Raw genomic sequence first — 21,750 nt, forward strand, 5'->3', positions numbered from 1 at the left:
TCAGAAATATGAATGTGAACATACCACATTCTGAAATATGTATTCTGTATGGGTCAAACAGAATTCCTCAGACATAATAGGGGTTCAATAAATATTTTGTGAAAGAGGGGAACAATCCATCTGTTTTACTCACTAAAATACTGCCAACAACTAGTATAATACCAGAAACAAACATTTATTTAATGAATGAACAGTTATCACTGGAATTACATTAAAGCTACACTAATCTTTGGCCATATATAAACCAAAAAGACAAAGAGTGGACAATGCAATGGACTGAACCAAATGTTTTTTAATAATGGCATATAATGAATATAATGAATAATTGGCTTTACTGTAAATTTTGTAAAGATCTTATCAAAATACAATAGAATATTGTAGCTTTTTAAAAAACCTTATTTCTGAGCACAGTCCAACTCCCTGATTTTACAATACCAAAGAAACTACATTTAGCAATGTTTGCTAACCCCTGTTTAGTAAGTACTGAGCACATAAATAACCTGACTTTAAGCAGGAAAAGGACAGTTGATTCTTTTCAGGGTGATTCATCAGATTATCTCAAACATACTTGAGCAGAAAGAAAATGACACTGTCGCAGAACTCTCAAAGATATTATGAATGCATTTTGTTTAAAGACTACCAGCTAATACATAAACAAATCTACATTTTACTATGATCTTTTTGTACCTTCATGAAAAAAAAATAAGTATCTTCACTGGTTTACATAAGAATAGTAAAATTTTTTATGGGTAAGACCTGATGTAATCCTGAGCAACTAAAGCCCTACTAGTTTTTATTACCTTCTAAGATCCAACTTTTACTTCACTAATTCAACTTATAAACGGATGTATTCAACTAGAAAAGTAAACTCCTATCACATAGACTCTATAGAACATTTTCAATATATCTTTACTTAATAAAAACACCATTTCTCATGTTACTTATGGAGGGGCTCATGCTCCACACTGACTGCTAAAGAGAGCTTGTGGTAAGCAAAAGTGACACTGAAAAAGGGCCAAAACACCCTGGGAGAAATTATTACAATGGAGACCAAAGTATCTTTTCTGCATCACATTGGCAAACCCAGAACAAGTGAAAGAGCCCAAGCAGGAATAAACTGAGAAGATAGTGAACCTTGTTGCTTTGCCATTGAGAGTGACATATAAATAAAATAAAATAAAATAAAATAAAATAAAATAAATAAAATAAAAATCAAAGGATGCTAAATGTAAAGAATCAATGTTAGGTTTGAATGAAGCCTTATGATTCTCTATTATAAGTATAAAGCTTTTCAAATGTGGAAATACAAAAGACCTTAATATACCCATATTTAGAAATTTCATGGGAAAGGTAGTTTTTAAAAATTAAATTTACATTCTGTCTTAGCATAGTGGTAGGTCCTTTAAACACCAAGGGAAAGGCTGGCATAATAAGGTTTTGAAGTGTATTCTTAAATGCATACCTGAGGCCTGAATCACTTGGAATACTTGCAACTATTTTAAGTTCTATGGACCCTGGACTCTAGTCCCATTTAGCTTTCTCTTTATACTCCGCCCGCCCCCCCCCCCCCAAGCTATTTTTGCCCTTTCCATGACTTAACTGGATAAGCAATGGGATAACCCATTGTGCATGCTTTCCTGCCTCATAATTAACTGGGCTCTAAAAGTAACTTTCAGCTCACTTGAAGTCAGGACTTAGAGAATTACATGGGCCCTCTGTGCATACGGCCTGACACTGGACAAATTACATAACTTCTCAAGATGTCATTTCCTCATCTGTGATGAGGGATTATAAAAGTACTCTACATTGGGTTCCAGTGAAGAGACAAGGGCTGATATAAAAGCTCAGTAAGTGATAATCACTTTATTAAAAATCATCTAGCCTATACAATGGTATCATAATAAAAACAATATGCTACTGGCATAAAAACAGACACAAAGACCAATGGAACAGAATAGAGAGCCCAGAAATAAACCCACACTAATGCATTCAACTAATTTTTGACAAATGTGTCAAGAATATACAATGAGAAAGGGATAGTCAAATAGTGTTGGAAAAACTGGATATATAGATGCAAAAAAATGAAACTTTATCACCACACAAAAAAATTAACTTGAAATGGATTAATTAATATGCAACATGAAAAAATAAAACTGGTAGAACAAAATAAAGGGAAAAAGCTCTTGGTAATGGTGTTGGCAGTTACACTTTGGATATACCAAAAGCACAAGCAACAAAAGCAAAAAGAAACAAAGTGGATTACATCAAACTAAAAGGGCTGCATAGCAAAGGAAATAATCAACAAAACAAAAAGGCAAGCTATGGGATGAGAGGAAATATCTGCAAACCGTACATCTGGTAAAGGATTAATATAAAATAATATAAGAAACACATACAACTCAATAGCAATAAAACAAATAACACAATTAAAAGTGGGCAATATATCTGAATAAACATTTTCTCAAAGAAGGCATATAGCCCGGCTGGTATTGCTCAGTGGTTGAGCGTCGACTTATGAACTAGGAGATCACAGCTGGATTCCGGTCAGGGCACATGCCTGGGTTGCAGGCTCGATCCCTACCTAGTAGGGGTCACACAGGAGGCAGCAGAGCAATGATTCTCACCATTGATGTTTCTACCTCTCTCCCCCTCTCCCTTCCTCTCTTTAATCAATAAAAAACATTTTTTAAAAAAGAAGAAATGTAAATGGTCAACAGTACATGAAAAGGTTCACAGAATCTGTAATTATCAGGGAAATGCAAAATCATGAAGCGATACCATCTCATACCTGTTAGATTGGCTATTATTGAAAAAAGACAACAAAAGTGTTGGCAAGGATGTGGAGAAAAGGTAACCCTGTACACTGCTGCTGGAAAGGTAAATTGGTGGGAATTGAAAACAGTATGGAGAAGATGCCTCAAATACTTAAAAATAGAACTACCATACATTCCAGCAATCCCACTTCTGGGTATATATCCAAAGAAGTGAAATCAGTATCTTGAAGAAAAATACACACCCCAAGTTCACTACAGCATTATTCACAATAAGATAAGGAAATAACCTAAATGTCCATTGATGGCAGGATGTATAAAGAAAATATGGTATACATACACAATGGAATATTATACAGCCTTTAAAAAGGAAAATCCTGACCCTGACCAGGTAGCTTAGTTGGTTAGAGTGTTGTCCAGATATGCCAAAGTTGTGGGTTCAATCCCCTGTCTGGGCACATATAAGAATCAACCAATGAATGCATAAATAAGTGTAATGACAAATCAATGTTTCTCCCTCCCTTCCTCCCTTCCTGTCTCTCTCTCAAAATCAATAAAATAAAAATTTGAAAATAAGGAAATCCTGCCATTGGCAACAACATAGAAGAACTTGGAAGACATTGTGCTAAGTGAAATAAGCCAGACACAGAAAAACAAACACTACATGATATTACTTACATAGAGAATCTAAAAAAGTCAAATTCATAAAAGGAGAGAGCAGAATGGTAATTGCCAGCGGGTGGCAGATGAGGGGAATGGGGAAGTATTCATTAAAGAGTACAAATTTTCAGTTATGAGTAAGTTCTGGGGATCTAATGTATAGCATAGTGACTACAGTTAATAATACTGTATCTGTATCATATACTTGAAATTTACTAAGAGTACATCGTAAGTGTTCTCATCATATACCATAAAAAAACAGTACCTGTGTGAAGTGACTGGTGTGTTAATTAGCCTCACTGTGGTAATCATTTCACAATTTATATGCATATCAAATCATCACGTTGTACACCTTAAATATACACATTTTTTACTTGTCAATTATACCTCAGTAAAGTTGGAGGAGAAATGTAAAAAAAAAAGAATTACTGATTGTAAAATAATACAAAATAATTGTATAATTTTAGAAAATGTTTCATCAAATAGTTAATTTTTTAGTAATGTAAGAGTTAAAATTAGCTATAGGACTATTTAGAAAAGTTCTCCCTGTGGTCATGCTGGCTAAATAAGGGCTATTACTGTCAGTAATTGATAGGCATTTATTTGATCTTTAGAAACATTAGGCAGCAAGTTGTAGCAATTATTACCTCCTTGTTACGAAACGCATTCAGATGTTTAGCGGATTTAATTCTAGTAACTGGAAGACAATTTTGGACACTAACCTTGCCAGGCAATAATGGGTTTCACTAGTCTCGTTAATCCTTATTTTTGGTGAGCCATCTTTAAGGTGTACCATGGTGGCACTTCACTAACTTGCAAACACGCAGAGTTCAAACCCACACATTCAATACACCTATTATTCTTGGGAGGGCTGAGTTAACCTAGCACCAGTTGCTGGGACACTCACTTGAGAGCAGAGTTTCTGCTTGGTGAACGACTCCTGAGTCATTCATCAGTTTACCACCATGTATAACTATCTCTTAATATTGATGGGGAGAAGTACTTCTGCTCACCATAACGAGATGCAAGGATAGCAGATTGTAGGTGTAAGGAAGGCCAAACACAATCAAGTTCATATTCTTGAGTAATCCTTCCTCTTTTGTGTTCTCTCTCTCTCTCTCTCTCTCTCTCTCTCTCTCTCTCTCACACACACACACACACACACACACACACACACACACACACACTCTCACTTTTATGTAAAAAACAAATGGAGAAATATGACCATCCATCCATTTTCTATTTCAGTTACATTCAACCTTCTAGGTCTTACATTTTTAGACATTCTGAAAATGTCAAAGCATATCCCAGCTCAGTGTAATAGTGCTGTGGAAACAATAGAAAAGCTATTCTTTGGCAATTTTTAGCTCAGAAATCATGAGTGTTCACCAACATTAGAGTATTTTGAATTAGGAGCAACTGGATAGTCTTGTGGAATAAACAGTAGATCCGAAATAAGAAATTTGAGTTTCAGTCCTGCTGAATCAAAGTATACATTGCCTTGTATATAGTAAGCACTCAAATATTTTCTTTCCATATACAACTTGAGACACAACATAATATAGGGGGAGTTACTGAGGTATTCATAAACTTGCCCCTCAGTATTTGCCTCAGTAGCATTCACTTGAAGTAAATAACACTGCTTAAAGGTATTTGCCGTGTTTGTTCCTACTAAAATGAAATACTAGAAAAGTATTTTTCCACAATTTGTTTATGGCATAAGTGAAATATTTATTTTCTTCATAATTACTACTAACCCATTATAGTTTATTTTGCAAAATAAACACAAATCTTATTCTTTCGAATGGGCTGTTTGATGGGTGGAGTCCAGGGGGTCCAGAAGAGGGGTAGTGGGAAAGGGAGGTGGCTTCTGGCTCCTCCATTAGTCCCTCAGGTTTCTGTCTCAGTGGATGAGGACTGTTCTCTCTTTCCTCCACTTACTTTTGGAAAACCCAGTTTGAGACCATCAGCAGATAGATAAGCTCAACCCCTTGTTAAAGTAAACAGTATACTGGCCAGGATCAAAGTTTTACATTGAAGACAAAAGACAACAGCGCCAGGCACAGGCCTAGGACAGGTGCTGTGGAAAGGCCCATCTTGGTGGTGTCTGGGAATTTTAAGCTCTGGAGAAAAAACTGAACTAAAATTAGGAATAACAAAGTCATTAGTATACACTCCTTAACAGATGTGAAAGTTTTAGTTACATGTGAAAGTTTTGATAAAACAGGTTTTAAAATTTTTTAAATTTAATATTTAAGTAAAACCCTTTCCTATTAGCCATTGGTGAACATTGTCACTATTTCCATTGTTATTCATTGCCATGGAGACCAATTATTCCTTTGTTTTCTAATTCACATTTAGTCCCCATTATCACAAAATAAAAATCACAAGGATGCCATTACTGGTAACTTCAACTTTCTCCAATATATAAATCCTAATTTGCATTAAATCCTTGAAGAAATGTACACTGCAGTAAATGAAATGTCCTTCCGTAAAAAGCACTTTAAATGATGAAATAGTTTTTAGTTCAATATATACACACAAAACTTTACATAGAGTGAAAATTACCTAGGTGCTTTGATATACCTTAGGTATATGGTATTCAGTACCGGTATGTTTAGGGTAATAGTTATTTGAAAGGAATATAATCTTTGAACATAAGATAGTAGTTTAAGAATAAATAACTTCTATAAATTCATTATCTATTTTGCTACTCACTCACTGAACTAGAAATTTTATGCACTATAATTGATGAAGAAAATTATATAAATAATGAATGTTGTTGGTACTTATTGTAGTTCTCAAAGGTTGAAAACTTTTTCCAAAAATGAGTATTTGAAACCTGTCACTTCAGAAGAAAAAAAGCCAAAACTTTATTTTCACTTTAGTATAGGAACGCTTTGAAACAGGTTCATCTAAGTAATCGAAGAAATTTAATTTTAAAAGGGGGGGGGGAGGGAACTGGAGGAGAACCTTAATTTCCGAGAACATCCACCTGAGAAGTAACTTTATAGGAAGAGAATGAGTATCTTTTAAAATCTAGAGGAAAAAGTAATTTAAAATATTGGCATTCCACACACCAAGCACAGCATAAAATGACTCATAAAAGGAAATTTAATGAAGATATAAAAAACTGAAAGCAAATTAATTGATTAAAACACACAGACACACACATTGCATGCTGTCTTTCAACATTACATGCTGGTTGGCTTTGCATTTTCTTTGTAAAATATAATTGTAACTTCTTAATGTATAAGACAATAAGGCCCTCAAGATACTCATGAAAAATTCTAGTCAAATTTCACTCTAGGATTTGTAATCTGCTAAAACAACTAGGCCTAAATGAATGTTATGTTAAATCAGAAATCAACACATGCTATTTTCCAAAGCAGGAGCTGTATGAACGACAAGCTCTTCCATGTTTTTGTTAACTAGATTTGGTACACTTAAAAATGAGCAGTACTCTCCATCCAGAGTACTCCAATACAAATGTTTTCATATCTTTTAGAATTTATAATTCATTCTAATGCTCAATCTTTATAAAAATCACCAGAGGATTTGCAATTGCTGCCTACTATCTAGCACAGTGAAAACTGTATGTGTTCTGTTTTTAAATCCATAGGTTCTACTGTATGAGGTTTCAGAAAGAAACAACTTTATTATATTTTCTTTTGGTTGTCACTGATGATTTTAGCTTAAAGATCATTAATTTTAACACTACATCCTGTTATATTCTCATTTGTTGTCCTATTTATCTCAAAGGTAGACTTTATGTATTACCATTACAAAAAAATAACTATTTGCATAATACTTTATGATTTTACATCTATTACAAACACATCACAGGGAGCCTGAGGATGCATTCAGTAGCTTGTCATTCACCACTTCAAGACCCTTCAGAACCAAACAAGGGGAGGGTGACATTTTGCTAATGGCAGAAGTAAAGAGATGAATATAAATAAAAAACCTTGAAGGCTTAAAAATACAAATTTTTAAAAATACAAAAATATGATTCCTGTGCATGAACAGGATAGTTTCAATTTGTAAAACTCCATGTCCTTTCTGTAGAAGCAAGGTGTGTTTGGAAATTTATGTATCTGTTATAATACCCATTTAAATAGACTAAAACTGCTATAAAAATAAAGGAAATTAGCATCTTCTTGCCATATTTTATAAAATAATATCATATGAAATTCGAATGCACCTATTTAAAAAAAATCAGCTTTTCCTTAGCCTAGTGAAAAAGTCTAAATACCATTTTTTATAACTCTAGCCTTAATCCTATAACGATGCATATTAAAAATGTTTGAGAGGGATGTAACAATGAGCTAACATGTTTAGAAATTATATTGTTTCATAATTTCTTCCTGGTAAGACAATTCCAAAGAAAATTATTTAAAGCTATATTTTCTTCCATAACCACCAGTCCAGATAAAAAATACTGAATGCTCAGTTATGTCACCTCGAGTCCAAATGCTCATAGCACTTAAAGTTTCTTGTAAACAATATGCCTCTATAGTAAATACATTAGTTAACCTTTTTAAATGTAGTTTCATACCCAGCATAACACCATCTAAACACACACACACACACACACACACACACACCCCCAGAGCAGTGTGCAGAAAAGGAAGGAGGTGCAGAGAAGAGATGGAGCACGCTGTTTTCATTCATGCAGTATAGTGATGTCAGTGTCTGCAGCAGCAGAGGCAGCGGCAGGAACCTTGACCTGTGAAGACTAAAATCCACTGAAGTCAGAACCTTGCAGAATTCAAAAGAAACTGAGTAATTGTTTGAGAAATTGTCCAACTATTCATAGTAAGGATTTTAAATGGCTAAGTAAACAGAACAGAATAGTTGTAGTTTTAATTTGGGTAGCTCTCTGGGAGCAGAAGGGTCTGCATTCAAAATCACTTCAATGTAAGAAACTGACAAAAACTACCGGTGTTAAAACCAGCAGAAAAGCCTCTTCCATTCCCAGTACAAGCTCTCTGATGATGCAAATCTGTCTACCGAACACCCAAACTCAGAAGTGTTTTCATCATGATTGCATTAAAATTGCATTAAACTTGGATGTGCCATACTACAAACAACAAAGAGGATAGTTTAAGCCTGATCACAAATTTCATTAAAACTGCCTGATGATGGACCATGTAATTCCTAAGCAATTAAGGCTTTTGAAGGATGCAGAAAAACAAGTTGTACTACGATCTGTTGTAAGATGTTAGTGTTTATCAACAAAAGAGGAGGAGGTACTAGATGGCCATTATATTGTTGTAGCAATTGCCGAAACTACTCTTACTCTGCCCACAAAACCCTCTGTACACAATCTGTCTGGAATGCTTATTTTATGGCTCTCATATTAGTGCCTAAAAGAAAATCCCAAAACTCAATCTATACCCTGTTGAAGCTAGATCACTCAAAAAATATATGTAACTGCTGCCTTCTTTTCATTCTGTTACCTCTCATTTCATATAGCTCTAGAAAATGTGCAAGAGTTGCATATGGCATTAATCTGTTAGAAAATGGTGGCCTTTTCTATAAAATACAACCAAAGATGTGTGTTCAGTGGTGGTCATTATTAGGGAGATCACGTTGTTTTCATTCATTCATTCAGGATTTGCTGGAGGATGTCAGTTTCTGCAGCAGCTGGCTTGACCTGGGGGAGGAGTGGGGGAGCAAATTCCTCCTGGTGCATACAGATTACAGGATGTATTTCTTGGTGCTCATGTACACATAGCAGTGCTACTGCACCCTACCTTGCCTCACCATCAAGTGGTCTGTCTGAACACAAGTGCCTTAGCAACATGTTAATTACAGGTCAGAAATATTAAAACAAAAATACCAAAACTGTAATCTATCCTAACACAGCCACTTTCTCCAAGCCTAAGACCCCTCATCAAGGAAACTCCATAAAAATATTCCACATACCACATAAACATTGCACAGAGAGCTCCACCGTGTTTCTCTTCCCAGCAGATTTTCCACTTAGTCTGATCTCCTCTCTCCACAATGCAGCAGCGGCGGCATCTGTAGCTCTAAGCCTGGCATCTAATAATATTTAGCTGCTCTCCTCTCCCTTATGAGCTTTAACTCCCTGTTTTGGCTAATCTTCCTTCTCTCCCCGGTGACTCCACTACCTCATGCAACAGTGTCCCTAGACATACAGCAAAACCGAACTAAAACAGAAAACCTTCAGGGAAGCCGACAGCATCCAACTCACCATTACCTTTGACACCCAACAAAAAAAGAAACTTGAGATCCTTTAACAGCTCAACTGAACTGTGAAGTGTACTTAAAAAATGGGAGGAAAAACTGAGCACACTTCACAAACAGGTCTTTACAATTTACCATGAAAAGGTTGAACTGGGCATAAGCTGTTACTGCTCTGATGCATATGACTATATAAGAGACGGGGTGTGGGGGTGTGGGGGTGTGCGCGGGGGGGGGGGGATTAGCAAAACCAAACACTATACGCTGCAATTGCACATCCCAAAACTGTCCCCTTACAAAAACAAAAAATATCCTTACATCACAACTAACGCCAGCACCCCTCCAAAAAGAAAAAGAAAGTAAAGAAAGAAAGAAAAAGAAGCATCCCGGGAGTCAGAGACATTAGGAACTTTGAAGGAAAGCACAAAGAGGCTGCTGGAGAGTTTGTGTGCGTGTTTCTTACGAGTTTCGCCCAACTCCTCCATCCCCCGCTGCAAACAGCAAACACATGAGTGAGCTCATCAGCTCCGTATATTGAAAAAACCTCTGCACGCAGGTGAGGGATGGAAGATAAAAATCGGAGGGGCGGCAGGAGGGGGGGTTAAATAGAAGTTGCTTCGCAGTCCGCTCCGCCGATCCCCGCCGCGACCGCAGAGGGTGAGGTTCCCCGAGCCGCGTTCACACCTTTGGCTAATGCACTAGCCTAGCGAGCCCGGAGAGGCTGCCGTTTCCGCGCCGGGCACCGTCGAGGGGACGCCGCCCGGGAGGACGGAAGGGTTGGGCTCGCTACCTCTGCACGCGGGCGAGCCCGGGCTCCTTCTCTCAGGTGAGCTGCTCCTCCGGTGGCTCTCGGGGGACCGTCTCGGGCGGCCCTTGGCTCGCGGCGCCTGCTCGATGGGGGCCCCGGCCGGCGTCGGCGGCGTCGGGCTGGGCGGGCTGGGACCGCGGGCCGCGCCGGGCCCGGGGAGGCTGCCCAGCGAGGCAGCGGCTACGGCGGCGGGCGGGCGCGTGGGACTGTGCTGGCTGCCCCGCAGGAGCTGATAGGGGACGGTGGCGCGGATGGGCTGCAGCAGCCGCCCGGCTCCCGCAGCCGCGGCGCAGCCCACGCCGCCTCCCGCACCGTTCCCACTCCCGGCGGCGGGGGCGGCAGGCGGGGAGCCGGCGGCGCTGCGCCGCATCCTCTGCGGCGGGGGATGAGGGGTCTGGGAGGAACTGGAGGAGGAGGAGGAGGCAGTGGACATGGTGGCTCCGCGGGCCCCGGACGCCGCCAGCGAACACGGAGGCGCGGGGCGGGAGGCGCGCGAGCGTGTGGGAGCCGGCGCGGCGGTGCGTGCGAGTGTGTAAGGGGGAGGGGCGGGGGTACCGGGAGGGGGAGGAGTCTCTCGGCTCCCCCTTCCCAACGCGCACCCCGCCGCCTGGGTGAGGGGGAGGGGAAGGCTGCGAAAACAAACGTCCAACGGCCCCAACCGCCCGGTCAGGCTCGGCGTGGCGGTCACGGCCGGGGCCGCGCGGAGCCTGCAGCCGCCGCCCGGGGCATCGCGCTGACAGGGGAGAGAGGCAACCGTCCGGATCCCGCAGCCCGGGGGCCGCCGGCAGCCAGGCGGGCTGCACGCCCAGGAAAGGCCCGCGGCTGCAGGGCGGGCCGGGATTTCTGCTTCTGGGGACCGGGTAGGGGCGAAGGGCCCGGAGGTATCCCAGTCTCCGGGGAGCCCGCGCCACCGCAAACGCCGCCGCCGCCGCCTCAGCCCGCTGCTCACTCCAAATGGCAACTAATTCCCCCACCCGGACCCCGCCCCCGGACCCGCCTCCCGGTGCTCGGGGACCCGGCAGCGGCCACAATGGGCATTCCCATTGGCTCTGCCGCCCCCATCAGCGCTCGAGTGACTGGTTCCAGAACAGGAGTGAAAGAAGCGCCGACCAATGACAGGGGTGAGTTCTACCTGGAAGGCGGGGCGGTGGGAGAGTGGGGAGGGGGCTGGACGCGCGGGGCGGGGCGTGAGAGTTGACAGCCTCGGAGGTGAGAGAGAGGCTTTGATTGGGCTGCCCTGGGAAAGTGGGTCCCCGCGTGTCTGCGCGTGCCCCGACACCCACCGACGGGCGCACGCCTCGGTAAAGCAGGCTGCGAGGACTCCACCCTCCAGCGGCCGATTGTACAACTTGAGACTGATTGCAAACTTTCCGTGGAAGTGCACCTGTGCTGGTAGGATGTTCTGGAGCTAGAACCGGAAGAATCCATCCTTTCCCCTCTAATTTTAGTTAATATCTTAGTTTTCGTGGCGAGTAGACCGATCAAAAGAAGCAGCAGTGTCTGAAAGACTGGGTTGAACAAGGGGCTGATAACTTCCACACAACCTATCCTAGCATTGGTAGCTATACAGTGAAATGAGGTAATTAAATTTTATGTTCCGAGACAATAACGCTGAACTGCAGGGGTCAACAAGGAATTGTACGTCATTACACCATCAGTTAGATATATGAATGGAGGGCACCCTGTTGCCTTTCCCCAGAAGCAAATGGCCTCTTGGGAGAAATAAATACCAGACTTACTGTAACAATCCACTGTGATAAATTTAGTTTTTATTCTGCAGTGAAACTAGAAGAGATACAAAGATTTTTGGATGACCGCGGTGATTTTAGATGACGGTCAAAAACTCTACACAATAAACCAAGGTTTTAAACCTTAATTAATCCGGAACAATTAATTTAAGGGTGTACATTAGTACCCTCTATTAATTTCCTTGAGATAAAAAAAGAGAGAGAAGTGGGAAGTCACATTGGTCTACACTTGTGTCTGCCCACACTGACAAGCTTCCTCTGATTTCAGGCACTTGATGCAGGGGTCAGTTTCACTTAGAGAAGCCATCCTCCGCTTCCTTAAGCGGTCAGACCAGAAAGCATACTTGGTTCTATAAAAAAGTGCATGAAACAAACCTAATATAAATACTAGAATTGCATCCAATACTTCATCCTATTAAAAGACTAGTGATAGCTCCTCAGTCTATCACACACTAGAATAATTAAGATCTATTGAACATTCGCTATGTGCCAGTCCCTGTTCTAAGAATCTTTTATGTGTTTACTCATTCGGTCCTCCTATAATCCACAAGTAGACACCATTATTGGCCCCATTGTGTTCTCAGCTGAGCCGCAAAAAGGCTAAATGTGTTGCCTGAGATTGCTAGGCTAGTAAGTGGGGAGCGAAGCATCTAACCCAGGTGGACTAACTTGAGTTTGTGAGTAAGCCCTCTGCTCTAGCACATCCCTGCCCAAAGCTGTGGAGTACATGTTTGTATTTTCAATAGTCCGCAAATCTCATCTGTAAGATAAGTTCCCATTAGTTCAAAAGAAATTTTACAAGTGAAGACAGCCCACTGCATATATGTTATCTGCTTTCCAGAATAGCTTGTTTTAATTATAAACAGAGAAAAGACTTGACTCTTTCAAATTCGGTATAATTGACCTGTTGTCACTGTTTCCATCTAAAATTAAAGTTACTCATTAATTAGGAAAGTGCATTCTTTCTTGAGGAAAAAGAATGATAAATGGCTTGCTTGTTTCCAATGACTTTTTCAGCATATCATGAACAAAAAATTGGACAGATGTAAAGGTGTAAAATAAAATGCTGGCAACTTTCTAAGTTGTTGGGTTGATTACATCGTGGTTTCATTGTAGAAATGTCATCTCTGGCCACTCCGAAATAAGTATGGAACAACTTCAACACATTAGATTACAATAATTCTAAGTTTACACCAAGCCAGAATCATAATGATCAATACTTGATTTGGATTTAAAACAACAACCTGGCCACACTTTAAAGGCTTTCTGTGTTTGTTCAAATCTACCAGAGCTAACTTAAGTCAGACATTTAAAGTGAATCTAAACGACCCACACAGAGAACTACAGGGTGGGCAAAAGTAGGTTTACAATTGTTCATATGGAAAATAATACAATAATTAATAAATCATAATAAAAGAATAAACTCTGTTCTGTGTACTCTATAACTGTAAGCCTACTTTTGCCCAGCCCCTGTAGTATGATCACGAAATACTATTTTCAGTTACTGATAAGTCATCATGACCTATCTGGGTGTTCAACCACCTTCTCTTTGCTACAACCACCTTGGTTGTCTCTTAATCTATATTCTCATGAAATAAGTACTGATTTTCATGTGTAAGAAATCCAGTCTCCAAACAAACAAAAGTGAGCTAAAATAAATCCATTGTCTGCTTTCAAATAACTGTTTGTTGAGTTCTTAATATCTTATTCTTATTAAGGACCTCCAGGGAGATAATAGAAACTTTAGGGAAATGTTCTCAGTGAATTGGAAACCCCTTTGAAAGAGGTGTGGATTGCTGGGCTCGAAGAGCATTGTAACACTACTATGCTAGCTGTGAGATAGATAGGCCCAGCGCACATTATCTGTTTGTTGTAACAATCTCTGGGAAGTCTACATACTAGGAAGACTTAATGTTAGTAAGATCTCTTTACTGTGTTGTCCTGACTAGAAGACAACATTGAAAGCACAATTTGGTGGCAATGGAAATACCTTTGTTCTCGGTAGCCCATGTCTTGTCTGTGGGACAAGAATCCTCCATTAGCTAATCTGAGGTAAAATTATATTATGCATACTTCCTAGTTCATAAATGGTAATGGACTACATTTTAGGTTTAAATGAAAACTTGGAATCATTGGCTACATTTGATTAATATGCAGCCCCATGTGAAGAGGGGATGAGATAAAAACAAAAACAAAAACAAAAAAACACCATTGGGCCTACATTGCTACTAAAACGTCTCTTCTAGTTTCATCCAGATTTGCCAGGCTGTCCATCCAAGACCCATGTGAATCTAAGAGTCTGTCAGTATTAGCAGTGAGGTCATGGCTGAGAGAAAACACTAAACAGATCCGCACTGATGTTCATCTTAAGCTGATTAAGCTCTCAATGTAGGTGGATTCTTTATAGCAACAAGAAGAAAAGCCTTGCCTGAATTTTTGTCCCTGGCAGATGCTTAGAGTAAAACTTCTGACAGCTTGTGACAGCCTACATGCACCTTTGCACTAGGTGTTCCCTTTGCCTGAAAAGTTCTTGCCCCAGATATCCACATGACTTTCTCATTTCCATCAGGTCTTTACTCAGATGTCACCACCTTCACAATGACAGCTTTTCTGAAAACATTTGTATTTTATTTTATATACATACATATATATGTAATTGATTTCAGGTATGAAGGTAAAGGGAGAGAGAGATAGAAACATCAATGATGAGAGAGAATCACTGATTGGCTGCCTCCTGCACACCCCCTACTGGGGATCGAGCCCACAACCCAGACATATGCCCTGACTGGGAATTGAATCGTGACCTCCTGGTTCATAGGTAAACCCTCAACCACTGGGCCACGCCGACTGGGCTGGGTACCTTTTTAAAATTGCAGGCACCCCTAGGCATTCTCTATTCTCTATTTTTCCAGAGCATCTATCACCATGCAACATATTATATATTATAATTATTTTTTGTTCTGTCTGTCTAGAATATAAGGGCCATGAAAGTAAGACTTTTTACCTGTTTTATAACTTCTGAATCTCCACAACAGTGCTCAGTGCATGGTCGACAATCAATATTTGTTCAACGTTGTTGAAAGAGTAGCAAATTCTATCCAGTGCTTGTCTCATGAACTAAAACTGCCTTTTGTCAGAAAAAAAAATGTGATAACAGGTATGTTTCTGCTGCAAAGGCATAGCCACATAGCAGAAAAATGTTCCATGTGGCTCTGTAAACTATACAGATAGCTGCATCGGGGCTGGCATTCAAAAAGAAAGCATATCTTGTAGTGTGGTCCTTATACCCACAAAGTGAAAAATATTAGTCTTTGGAGGCTCATCAGAGGTTGAAAAATAGAAAATGAAATTGGTAATGAAGAAAAGGCAGTTAAATTTTTCAGAAAAAAAAAAAAAAAAAACAAAACACCTGAAATGGACAGAGAAGGACAGTTGAAAAGGATCAGTTAGGGAGTAACATCTGCTGATTTGTAGTTAGCTCCATCTCACTGGTAGGAACACCTATTCTCAAGAGGCCTGTATAAAGGAACTGAAAAAAATTAAGTAGAAAGGGAACATTTCATGTAAATAATAAAAATTTTGCTTTCTTCCCCCCCAGGTTTATTGAGATATGATTGAGATAAGATTGTGCAAGTTTAAGGTATATAATGTAATGGTTTGATATAGGTTGTAGTACAAAATGATTAACACAATAAAGTTAATTAACATATTTATCACCTCACATAGTTAAAATAATTTTTTTACGGTGAGAACTTTTAAAACATTCTTTTTGCATCTTTCAACTATACAACATAGTATTGTTAGCTTACAGTCACCATGATGTACATTATGTCCCCAGAACTTATTCATCTTATAATTGGAAGTTTGTATCTTTTGACCACCTTCATGCATTTACCCACTCCCCACCTGCTTGCCCCAGGCAACCACTGATCTCTTCTGTTTCTATGAGTGTGGGTTTTTTCAGATTCCACGTATAAGTGAGATCATCTAGTATTCGTCTTTCTCCATCTGACCTATTTCACTTAGCATAATGTTCTCAAGATTCATCCATGTTGACACAAATGGCAGGATTTCCTTTTTATGACTGAATAACATTCCATTGTATATTTACCACATTTTCTTTATTCATTTATACGTTGATGGACATTTAGGTTGTTAACGTGCTTGGCTATTACAAATAATGCTGCAGTGAATATGGAGGTGCTGATATTTCTTCAAAATACTGACTTCATTTCCTTCGAATATACTAGTATACCTGAAGTGGAATTGCTGGTAGTTCTATTTTTGAAGACCATATTGTTTTCCATAGTGGCTGCACCAATTGACATTCCCACCAACAGTGTGTAAGGGTTGCTTTTTCTCCAAATTCTCACCAGCATATGTTGTCTTTTTGACACAGCCATTCCAACAGCTGTGAGGTGTTATTTCACCGTGGTTTTAATTTGCATTTCCCTGATGATTAGTGATGCTGAGCACCTTTTCATGTACCTGTTTACTATTTGAATATCGTCTTTGGAAAAAAATGTCTATTCAGATACTTTACCAATTTTTAAATTAGACTATTTGCTTTTATTGCTATTGAATTGTAAGAGTTTCTTATATATTTGGATATTAACTCCTTATCAGATATGTGCTTTGCAAATATTTCTTCTGTGGATTGCCTTTTCATTTTGTTGATAATTTATTTTTAGTTTGATGTAATTCCAGTGGTTTATTGTTGCTTTTTGTTGCTTTGCTTTGGGTGTCATATCCACAGAATTTTGCTAAGACCAATGTCAAGAAGCTTTTCCCATGATTTGTTTCTAAAAGAAGTTCAGAAGAAGCAATAGAAATGTGGGCATTTTTATTTGTAACACAAATATTAGAAGAGTAAATATCCCATTATTTCTACAAGGATAGAAGACAGCGTGGAGGACCACCAGTTTTTTTGGCTTCTATCTCTACGGCAATTCCTGTTGCCAGCTGTGATGCCAGGGGCATATCCTCTTAGCTGATATATAAATAGACTTTTATCACTTAATTGAAAGACTATATTGTACAAAGCCAACACATTCAGAGGCTGGAGATGTGGGGGCTAAAGTACTGCAAATGTTCTAACTCTTTCCAGGCTGTGATATTCCACTTGTTAGTTCCAAACATGACGTCAACAGTACATGAGAGCAGTAGTAGTCCTATGAAGAGAGTATGCTTGATTTTCATGGTGTTATTTTTTATTTTTTATTTTTTTGTGTGGGTTTTTTCTTCCCTATATCAGGGAAGTTTTCTGTTATTATTTCTTCTAACAGGTTTTCTATTCCTTTCATGGTGTTATTTTTTAGATGGGAGTTTAGAGTGACTAAATGTGTCATGGATTAATTTCCTCCTAGATGGCTGAATTTTACTTTTTGGCACATGAGTGTGTTGAGGGACTGCTGTTAAAGTGCGATCAATTCCTCACCAGTGCTTGACTAGAGAAGTTTCTGTTTATTTTAAACTTTTTTGTAGCACACAATTTTCAGTATTCTACTCAGCATCTTATTGAAAAAGTCCATAGTAATACATCTAATAGGCCTGAATGGGAGTTTAATAGCAACGACACTACTAGCATCAGGCCTTACTTAATAGCAACAACATTACTAGCATCAGGCCTTAGTTAACTCCGCATCAAGTGACTTATTAAATGTCTTCATAGCGTACACTGTTGAGGACTTTGTAGGGCATGCCTGTTCTCACACTTTTGTAAATTGTAGTCCATCAGAAGCAACAAGATATATCTACAAAAAAAAGATAAAAAACATATCTAAACATATGTCGTTCATAGGAGATATCCAAATAAACTAATATGGAAGTGATGGGAGGGGAAGGTAACTTTTGAGGAAAGGCTTCAGGAAGAAGAGAATAAAGAAGTTTGTCATTAGGAATACATAGGATATGTCAGGAGATGATCCAAGAGCCTGCCTTGACTGATGGTTAATGGAAGATACGTCTTGGTCTGTTGAGGACAGGTTGTGGAGATTGCCAGACAAGATTTGTGCTTTATTGAGTATGCAGTGAGAAGCTGTTGAGATTCTTGAGTGGGTGGGGAGAACATGAGTGGAGCTGTGCTTTATGAATATTAATGCAAGAATAGGTTACAGCCTGGATTGGAGACTGCAAATGGGAGGACAATTTATCAGCTTTGAGAATAGTCCACATGAATTTAGGGAACAAGAGTTAGGGGGATGACAGAGGACATGGAGAGGAGGAAAGGATGTGAGTGATGCTCCTTCTCAGCTGATGGACTTGATAGCATGAGGTCAGGCAACTCTGAAGCTCTAGGCTTGGGTGCCTGAGAGGATTGTGGTGGATTTAACAGGAACAGGGCAGCTTAGAGAAGGAGTCGGTTTGGGGAGAAGATAGTAAATAAAAGAAATAAAACCACCAGAGGATATTTATTTATTTTTTGTTTAAATTTCTTTATTGATTAAGGTATCACATATTTGTCCTCATCCCCCCCCATTCCTATCCCACACCCCTCCCCACGCATGCCCCCACCCCCCTGTTGTCCTTAACCACTGGTTAGGCTCATATGCATGCACACAAGTCCTTTGGTTGATCTCTCCCCTTTATTTCACCCTCCCCTCCCCTCCCTCTGAGGCCCGACAGTCTGATCCATGCCTCCTTGTTTCTGGGTCCACCAGAGGATATTTCAGTGGGGTAGGGTTGTTTTCTTTGTTTTATAGAGATGTAATTGGCAGATAGCACAGTATATGTTTAGGGTATACAGCATAAAGACCTGACTGACATTTAATGTGAAATGATTATTACCACAGTAAGTTTAGTAACATCCCTAATCTCATCTATAATAAAAGCATAATATGCTAATTAGACCGGATGTCCTTCTGGACGACCTTCAGGATGAAGCTGGGCCGGAGGGAAGCCCGGGGTCCCGGGTGCCAGAGGGAAGATGGTGCCGGCAGCCGGGGGAAGGAAGGCCTACTCTTGCATGAATTTCGTGCATCAGGCCTCTAGTAAAGATAAAAGAAAAAAAATGTTTTGGAGGCAGTTTTAAAATGATAGTGAAGTTGAGAAGAGCAGAGATATGGATTTTGGAATTATCCTCATACATATGGTCATTGAAGCATGGACACAAAAGAAGTTGGCAAGGGAGAAAAGCATATAAATAAAGGGAAAGAGGCACAAGGGAAAAAATTGAGAAATTATACGTTAGTGGGAGGAGGGAAGAGTTAAAAAACCACCTAGAAAAGAAGGCCAAAGGGAAGCACTCTTTAATAAAGTAGATTCTGGCATCTCAGAAGAAAAGTTTGGTAGATGCCTTGTGGGGTCCCTGGCAGCTCATGTCCCCCTTCTCTAAGAACTAATCCTCCTCCAACACGCAGAGGGCTTGGGCCTGATGGCTATGTTTGTGCAAAATGACCTTGTTCCTCTGGCCATGGTTGGTTTGACCTGAGTTTGACAACTGACTAAAGCTGGACCAATCACATTTATCCCCTGGGAATTTGGAATTAAGAAATACAATATATTTCTATTAAGGGCATGACCTGGGTGAACACAGAAACTTGTGCATGGGGTGGCCATCCTCTGTCACAGGCACAGGGAAGCACAGGAGGCCTGCCTTCTGAGAGAGAAGAATGAAGTGCCTTGCAGGAAATAGGAATGAGATCAGGTGATGAGAGGCAGGGAGGAGGAGGGAGAGGACCTGAGAATATGTTCATTTTTTCATGATGACTATTTTACATCTTATCCTTTTTCTTCAGTACTTAAAACCATCCCCACACCTGCCTTCCCCTGATACAATCGTAGTATATTTATTCCTACCAACAAATTTACAAATCCTCCTCTCTTACCTTCTCAGGAACTTCATTTCTTCAGTTATTCCCTTCCTCCAGCTCATCACATTTTTTTTTTATTATTCCCAATATGTATGAACGTATTTCATCCTAACATTTAAAAATAGCAAACCAAAGATTCTCGTGCTGTCCCTTCCCATCTGCAGTTCTAAATCTCTGATCCCTTCACAGCAGCACTCCTTTTTAAAAACCTTTTCAATTACATTTGACTTCAATATTACATTAGTTTCAGGTGCACAGCATAGTGGTTTGACATTTATATAACTTACAAAGTGATCCCCTAAATAAGTCTAGTACCCACCTGACACCATACATAGTCATTACAGTATTATTGACTCTATTTCCCTAGACTGTATTTTACATCCCTCTGACTATCTTGTAACTGCCAATATGTACTTCTTAGTCTATTCACCTTTCTCACGCATCCCCCCAGCCCTCCTCCCACCTGGCAACCGTCAGTTTGTTCTGTATCTATGATAGAGTTGTCTACAAGCCTGACTTCCTAGTCAATCTACTCCAACCTGGCTTCCACACCGCCATGCCACTGAAAACTGCTAATCAATATTGTCAACAGCCTCCACATTGCCAGACTCAATGGATGTTCCTTGGACTTCATTCTACCGAAACTTTTAGCAGGGTCAACTTCTTGAAAAAAAGTATTTTCTGTTGGAGTCTTGGACGCTGCAATTACCTGGTCTGTCTCCTACTATAACCACTGCTATTCAGTGTGCTTCAGTAGTTTTTCTTATTTAGTCCCCTCTAGAAATTGGGCTCTGTTCTGTTTTCTTCATTATAAACTCATCTTCTTGGTAATCTCAGCCCTTCTCATGGCTTTCAATGCATAACATGCTGGCAGCTCCCAAATTTATCTCTCAGTCTAGACATTTTCTCCAATTCTGTATTCAGATATCCAGTTGCCTATTTGACATAGCAAGTCTCCATGAATGTCTGAAATTAATGTTTGAAACAAAGCTAAATCTTTAATTTCTATACTCCTGTGTTTCTCTCCATCAAAAAGAAATTCTATATTTTTTCCACTTCAGCGAATGGTATCATCATCCACACTGTTGTTCTAAACAAGACAACCTGAGCAATTGTCTTGGTTCCTCACTCTCCTTCCTCCTCAACTCCAACCCATCATCTAGTCCTATCATTTGTGCCTCATAAATAGATTTCTAATTCATCAACTTCTTTCCATCTCCTCTGCTAACATTAATCCACGCCACCATCATCTCTTAGCTGAGCTATTGCTACAGCTGCCAACTGGTCTTCCAGCTTCTACTCTTGCCTCCCTTCATCTTTTCTGCTTATCAGTCAGGAAAAACCTGGAACTGTGTTGAAGCATGTCATTTCCTGCTTAAATCAATTCAGTGTCTTCTAATTACTTTGCAATAATATCCAAATTCCTTAAAATAGCTTAAAAGGCCGGGCCTGCTCTGGCTTCTGCCTCCTTCTTTACCTAGTCTTGCTCCATGTTTCCCTCCACCAACCCCGCCCCCCCCCCCCCCCCCCCCGCCGCTTTGTGTTCTAGCCACAGTGACCTCCTTTCATTTCCCCTGAGACACCACTGCAGGGCCTTCACACAGGTGTATCCTCAGCATAAACGCCTTAGTTTCTGTGAGTGGCTTCCCCACATTCTTCAGATTTCAGTTTAAATGTCATGTCTTCAGAGTATCCTTTGAGTCCTCACTCATCACTAATAACCTACAATCTATCATTAA

General features: G+C 40.0%; 1 protein-coding gene across 2 annotated transcripts in view; it reads right to left on the reverse strand.

The window, feature by feature from the left end:
* The window catches only part of GLCCI1 (glucocorticoid induced 1), an 80,030-nt gene extending 68,866 nt beyond the window's left edge, over positions 1-11,164 (reverse strand). For both annotated transcript variants that reach the window (XM_079785744.1, XM_079785743.1), the window contains exon 1: positions 10,435-11,164. In XM_079785744.1, coding sequence (XP_079641870.1) covers positions 10,435-10,885 — 451 coding nt within the window. In that variant the 5' untranslated portion in view covers positions 10,886-11,164. The remainder of the gene's footprint in view (positions 1-10,434) is intronic.
* Positions 11,165-21,750: the final 10,586 nt, after the last annotated feature.

This window comes from Cnephaeus nilssonii (genome assembly GCF_951640355.1).
Source record: "Cnephaeus nilssonii genome assembly, chromosome: 12".
In the NCBI taxonomy this organism is placed as follows: domain Eukaryota; kingdom Metazoa; phylum Chordata; class Mammalia; order Chiroptera; family Vespertilionidae; genus Cnephaeus; species Cnephaeus nilssonii.